The 6,796-nt window shown below is 52.4% G+C and overlaps 2 protein-coding genes across 4 annotated transcripts in view; one reads left to right on the plus strand and one right to left on the minus strand.

The window, feature by feature from the left end:
* Nucleotides 748-3,640, minus strand: FJX1 (four jointed box 1). Its single transcript, XM_003353898.4, has one exon. The coding sequence runs from the start codon at nucleotides 2,996-2,998 to the stop codon at nucleotides 1,685-1,687; it is 1,314 nt and encodes a 437-aa protein (XP_003353946.1). The 5' UTR covers nucleotides 2,999-3,640; the 3' UTR covers nucleotides 748-1,684.
* Nucleotides 2,481-6,796, plus strand: part of PAMR1 (peptidase domain containing associated with muscle regeneration 1) — a 169,226-nt gene continuing 164,910 nt past the window's right edge. The window contains exons 1-3 of one of the 3 annotated variants that reach the window (XM_005660990.3): nucleotides 2,481-2,744; nucleotides 3,647-3,813; nucleotides 4,446-4,550. The gene's annotated coding sequence lies outside the window, so the exon portion shown is untranslated. The remainder of the gene's footprint in view (nucleotides 2,745-3,646; nucleotides 3,814-4,445; nucleotides 4,551-6,796) is intronic. The other 2 variants (XM_021079921.1, XM_021079923.1) reach the window with 2 other exon arrangements.

Consider the following 6,796-nt stretch of genomic DNA (forward strand, 5'->3'; position numbering starts at 1 on the left):
AATCTCTAAGTTTGAAATCCTCAAGAAGTAAGGGCCCAAATGTCCTTTCAAAGCACTATACACTTTCCTGGGTGTACAGTGGCTGCTGAGGGGACCATGCAGTTAGTATGGGGGGGGGCAGGGGAGTGAGGATGGATCGGAAACAGTACAATCTCTTAAGAGAACTGGATGAGTCCAGATGTTAGAGATCACCACGATCTCCTGGATGCAACAGAAAATATGCTGGGAGATTAAAGAGAAATACGAATTTATGACTTTTTCTACCTGTTTGCAATGCGCTCAGCCTATTACCTGTACGCATTGTGATGCATGGTAATTACAATGCCAACAATCAGGTGCATCACGTGACCACTGGAGTTAAGTTTGGGGGGGCATTGGTCATATTTTAGTCTGCACATCTGGTTCTACCATATTTGCCAAATGATTAATATAGGACTATATTACAGTGAAATCCTTTTTTATCAAAGTTCTATTTGCCAGGAAATAGAATACTTTCCTTCCATGTCTCTCTTCATCATCTCCCACATTCCACATTTAACTCTGAAATTTCCAGCACTAAGGTTCATTTGAGTGAGTAAGGGCAGGGAATCGGCTCTTGTCTTTGTTCAATTCTCCAAGTTCTCTGGTCACAACTGGGATATACATGCATCCTTTGTTTTCAAAGCACATCCACAAGGGAGAGACTCAAGAGCTTATTCTAAAACCAGGTAGGGCATCAGATACCTCAAACAGTTAAAACCACAGGAATTAAATTCTAAATTTTAAACTGCCTTTTATTGAAATATAAGTTTGTTTAGTATATTTACACCACACTTTATGCACATATATACATAGAAGGCAAATTCTGTCAAATAAAAAAGTTTTTCTTAATAAAAAATTAAAATAAAAACAAAGTAAAGTGCATGAAACTCATTTTTTTTTCTGGTGAACATCATCATTGTCAAAATTTTGGACGGTTGGGTAGGGGGAGGAAGAAGAAATTAATTATTTGACTCAGTGCATTCAGTCGGTGCCGCCTTTGTAGCCTTCAGGCCAAAATGACGAGCTGCAAGGTACAAATTGTCATCGTCTGCAGGACTCCCCCCATTCTGTAGGTCCTGCTCCCTTTGTCCTATCGGGAGCGGTTTCCCAGCTCTTAACAGTGATCTCACCATCGCGGAGCCGGAACAAAGGGAGAACACAGGAAGGGGGCTCCACCAGCCCATGTAATAGCCCTGCTCCGGGGGGCCACCAGCGCTGCGCTTGGTAGGAAATTCCAGAATTAGCTCAATGGCTCAAATAGAAGTTTTCCTTTTTTTCCGGAAAGGGAATGAGGGGGCCAAGGAAAAGGATGTATCTCCCACAGGGACGGCCACCCGGGGGCCAAACTCCCGGCAGCAGCCAGTTTCTTTGGATGCAAACTCCGTGCTGGCACAGGGAAGAATCCTTTTATAGGCTGGGTGGAGGGAATGTTACATTTCTCGCCTTTGCGAGCTCGTCCTCCCAGAACTCTGAAAGGAAACAGCTTGGGACTGAGAGAAAGGGGCAGGTAGGTGAAGCTGAAGTTTTCAGCCGCCTTCGCGCTCGGGTCTGCGGCTGGGCGTTGGCCGGCTGGTGCCAGGCGGTGGCAGAGACGATACCTTTCCCCCGTCATCTATTCCCCAGCCAGGGGTGTCTCTCTCTCTCTTCCTTCCTCCGGGGGATGTTAAGTCCCCGGTCGGCGACCGTACTTAGCCTTACAGTGCAAAATGTGCTTTGCGAGGAAGTCGAGGCGGCGCTGCAGCAGCTGAGCGTGGGGGTCGGCGAGCGCTGCCAGCTCGGGGAAGTGAGGCTCGTGGTGCTGGTAGAGGCGCAGTAGCCGGGCGGCCGCGTCCCGGCCACGGTGCAGTTCCAGGACGCGCCTCGCTGTCCGCTCGCGAAACACGCATACTGACTGCAGCAGCGGCTCGTTGTACTTGTCCCACATGCCAGCCACCCGGTAACCGTGCACCAAGCCCGCCTCATTGTCCAGAAAAACCAGCGCCCCGCCGGGGCCGCGGTGCAGGTTGCTCGTGGCGCGTTGCATGACCCTCGGGTCCCACTGCAGGCTGAAGAGGTTGCTGACTAGCCGGTCGAAGTTGGCTGTCAGGTAGTCGAAGAGGATCAAGTCGGTCCATTGCACCAGGTCCACCAGCTCCGCCTGGCTGCGGTTGGCCAGCTCGGCCCCCACGGCGCGCAGGGGCCGCAGATGGCCGTCTTCAGAGCGCCAGGGTGCGGGCACCACCACGTCAGTGAGGTTGGGCAGCCACCGAGTCAGGCTTACTACGCTGCCCTCGGTCCAGTGAGCGGCACGAAGCTCTTCCTGCACCTGAGCCCACTGCGCGCCCCGAGCTTCCACCCGAGCCAGTGCCAGCGGCGGCACGTGGCGCTGGAGGCCCAGCAGGCGTGCCAGGTAGTAAGACAGGGCCTCGCCCTGTATCTGCTCCGGGTTGATGCCGTAGCGCACGCAGGCGCGGGTGCCGTCGGCGAAGCGAGCCAGCCGGTTGGAGCTGCGCCCGCAACCCCCGCGCTCCAGGGCCACCACCCGGGCGCTGCGCGCCGCCTCCAGCCACGCCGCCGCCTGGGCCTCGGAGAAGCCCGGGGGCACCTGCTCCTCCAGGCCGCGGCTCCAGAAGACGCCCCCGTGCACCGCGGCGCGTTCCTCCGGCCAGGACCGTCCGGTTGGCACGTGCCGCCTGCGCTCACCCGGGGGCTGCCCGGGCGGGCCGTCAGAGCTCGCCGCCAAGGTGAGCAGAACCCGGAAAGTTTTCAGGGAGCCGCCGCGGGCGTCCCGCGCCAGGGGCGGGGGCAGAGGGAAGCGAGGCGCTGGCTCCCGGCCTCCGCTCCGGGCCGGGCGCCGAGGGAGTCGGTCTTTGGGCGTCTGAGAGGCGGGCAGCTCGGTCCGCGGCGGCAGGAGCCCGCCCCACAGCGCTAGCAGCGAGCCCAGCGCCAGTAGCCAGAGCCCCGCGGTGGCGGCGGCGCCCCGCATCCTCCAGCCCATGCTTCCCCGGCCGGGCCGGTGCCGCCGCCGCTTCAAGCCAAGCCCCGGCGCCCGGGTCTCGGCGGCGAGGCGGGCCCGGCAGCTCGTTGGCTCCGGGGCTCCGGGCGCCTCAGCTCCATCGCTGCAGCGGGGCGCTGCGAGACTAGCCGGCGCTCTGCCCGGCGCTGAGAACTAGCCTCGCTGCCGCTTCCCAGCTGCTTTTGTATTTCGCTGTGAGACCCTCCGGCGGGCGCGATTCACAGGCGCCCGGACCACGTGGGAGCGAGGGGGGATCCCCCTCCCCCTCCTCCTCCGCCGCTCCCCGCCCCCCTTCACTCCCCCGCCCCTTCCTCTTCTCTTCCCCTTAAAGCGGCGATGGCTCTTTCCAAGCGGGAGAAGCGGTCCCACACTCACTCAGGGACTTAGGGGCCAGGAGCAGGAAGCCGGGTTGGCGGCGCCCGCGTGGGGGCGTCGGAGCCGGCAGCACCGAGCTGAAGTCACGCGGGGTGGGAGCTACGCGCCTCTGGCTCTCGCGGGGGTTAGAGTGGTCGCGGAGTCCCTGCACTAGGGAAGCTCCCGTCCTCCAGCAAAGTTCAGACTAACCCCCACCGCTCTCTCCGCGCCGCCCGGCGTGGATTGGGGCGGGTCCCTTTGCCTTCTCCGTTGCAGACGGTGATTCACCCTGCCTTATGTAAATCCCTGGGAATCTCTCCGAGCCACAGAGGATATGACTCCAGCCCGGTTAGGAGAACCATCTGTAGCAAACAACTTTGAACCGACACCCCCTTTCCTGAGCGCGCTCACCACACTGGTCCCTGAGGGCTGTGCGCTTTGAGGTTGGTAGCTCCGCCTTTCCCGAGGGACTCACTGGGAATTAAACTTTGCTGTGCCCAAACACCTAGGCAGGTGTTCAACAAAGTATCTGTCCTCAGTTCTGGTCAGAGAGCAGTAAAATGCGGAGATGCGGTCCCCGTGCTTACGAAGCTCACATTCTAGGGAGATGTACCGGTTGCCCCAGAGAGCTTTGTTACCGAGGATCAGATCTGATGCAGGAGAAGGGGCTTCGGAGACCATTTCTCCAATGAAATGGTCCTCTTTTGCCCAGGAGGAAACTGAGGCAGAGAAGGGATAGGCGAACTCAAGATCCCAGAGGTAGCAAGTGGAGAAACTAAAATTCAAACTGAGGTCTCTGGGCAGCATGCCACTTGATTTTCCCTCTAGGGAGAAAGTTCACTATCTTTATCAAGTTGTTAGCATTCTCCTTTTTTAAAAGACCATTGTCATTTAGCTAGTCACTATATTCCTCAAATAGGATTTTCAATTCAACAAATGAAAAAAAAAATCCACCATATTGCATTTGACTTCATAGTTTAATGGTTTAAGGGAAGAAGTGGTTGGAGGAGGGGGTGGAGGAGCAAAAAAGTAAAGAATAAAAAAACAAAACAAAACAAACCATATTGTCTTCCAGCCACTTTTGCATTCAGTCCTCCTAGAGAGCTCTTGGATAAGAATCGGCTCTCCCTCTCACTTCCCTGAATGAGCCTGTGTCCCAGATCCAAATCAAGATTCTCAGGTAAGACACAAGTTTGGGGGGGATGGGGGTGGAATCCACCTCTGAAAGCAGGAGTTTGAAATCTGTTTCCTTTCATGTGTTTCTTTTCTTTCTTTTTATCCCCCATCAGATACAAATGGGGGTTTTCACTGCAACAGCTCATGACCTGGCCTTGATTATATTTATGCTCCAAAGAATGAATATTCTAGAGTTAGAGGGCAGATACTCTAAAGTTTGTGACTAAGAGGGTCCAAGGACCACACCTGGGGCCTTCCAGTGCTGATCCAGTGTAGTGTCAAGTGTTTCCATAGTGACTGAAGTGTTGGGTCTTTGCTGAATCTCTTCTGCACCCCACGGTGGCAGTACCATGCCATTTTATACATATTACCTGATGATATTACTATGGCCCCCATATGGATATATCAAAATCTTAATTCATTAAAGGTACTCTCTTCATGCTCTGTGCAAACTCCTAACCCTCATCTTTCCCTAATGGGGAAGGACTATGTCGTAACAACTTTCTATGTGTCTTTATCACCTAACATAGTATATTGCACTAAAAAAGTGCTCAGTAAATTGAGTTTAATTTTTTATCTTTTGGTTTTACTTTTGAGAATTTTTTTTTTTTTGAATGCGTTGCTTTCAGCTTGGATAAACTATAAGCAAGATCCCCACCTTGTGGGCATAAGTAGAATATCATCTAACTAGAGAGAAGTATACGCTTTCAACAGGTCGGTTAATTAAGTTAAAGTCTGAGAATATTATCTGGCCACCATGGCCCACACCATGTCCTAGGGCTGTAGGGAAATCTGGTGTAGTCCATGTCTGTCTTTTTAGCTGTGAACAGAAGCTATAAATAACTAGAAGGGTTAGTTCACTGTAAACTCTATGAGGAGTCTGCCTGGCTGATGTTGTTTAGGGCTGCCTGGCACTAAGTGGGTGTTCAGTACCAATTTGATGACTAAAGCATTGGAATGTTAATGAAATAAAGCTCTAGTAGATGCAAGTAGTATGCATCAAGTCATTTTAAAAAAACCTGCTTTTACTACTAAAAGATACCAAATAAAAACTTTCATTTACAAAAGTGAAAACAATACTGGTGAAGAATCCACATAATGCAAGAGAAAGAAGCACATGATTTTCAGTCTGGGAGGGGTGACTTCAACCCAGATACTCCAGATCCTAGAAGCTTCCAATTGACTTACCGGTATCCACGAAGAAAACTGCAGCCTTAAAGCAGTCAGCTAAGCTCTTCCACTTCAGAAGACAGACTGACTCTAGCCTAGCCCTTGGCCTGTAGCCACTGGATGGAATGTACCCCAGAACAAGAGCCTCTATGAGATGCACTGATAGAGGCTTAACGAGGGCATTGAAATGGAGAGCTGCAGAAAACCATAGGAATGAAACAAAACCAAAAACGAACGGAAAGGCGAATGGGATTTAAATGCATTGTTTAAATGATTATTTTAGACAGTGTTGGAAAATCCTCCTGTTTCCCTGAAAGATGAGGACACTCCCATCTCCCATTCTCTTTCATTCTGGGCCTGAGGACAGCCTCCTGCCCACCCCCACCTTGTGAGCCCCTAGGGCTCTTTGGGGTGCGCAGTTCATCACAGTGAGTGACCTCAGTCCTGCCCTCTGGCAGTTGCTTGGGCTGTTCTTTCGTCCCTACCTAGGAACCTAATTTCGCCTGGAGAACTCTCTTAACTGTCCCCAGGGCTCCTCCCTGTGCCTCATCTTCCAGTTGCTTCACCTTCTTCCACAGTCCTGTTTGAGGAATGATCTGGTTTCTAGAACAGTGCCTCCTGCGGAACAGAGAGGAGGTGGCGTTGAGGGGTAGGCCCAGGGCAGCTGGCCGGGAGTTGGAAATTTCTAAGTCTGGCATTTTCACTCACTGGCTATTTCCTTTTGGGCTAGTTATTTCCCTTCTTTGAGTTTCAGTTTCATGTCTGAAAAAGGAGGAACATAAATCTTCCCTACCTCAAGGGTTGCTGTGAAGTTCATGTGAGATGTCAGTCATAATCACAACAATATTAGCTGCAAAGGGGCTGAGCCCTGCGCACAGGTTCTCTTTCACCCTCCAGGCAAGAAGTCTTGTCCCCACCTTCCAGATGGGAAACCAAAGCTTAGCCAGTAAGTGGCCTGAAGTCCTACAGCACGTCAAGGGCAGGGCTAAGATTCCAGAATTAGGAAGGTCGAACCCTTTGCAAATTGTCAACTACTAGGAAAATGTCAGGTAGAAAAATTATTGAATGAAATTGAAGTAG

This window comes from Sus scrofa, chromosome 2 (assembly GCF_000003025.6).
Source record: "Sus scrofa isolate TJ Tabasco breed Duroc chromosome 2, Sscrofa11.1, whole genome shotgun sequence".
Taxonomy (NCBI): Eukaryota; Metazoa; Chordata; class Mammalia; order Artiodactyla; family Suidae; genus Sus; species Sus scrofa.

Excerpts from the sequence above, each read along its gene's own strand:
- FJX1 (XM_003353898.4), bottom strand. The coding sequence starts at position 2,998 with ATGGGCTGGAGGATGCGGGGCGCCGCCGCCACCGCGGGGCTCTGGCTA.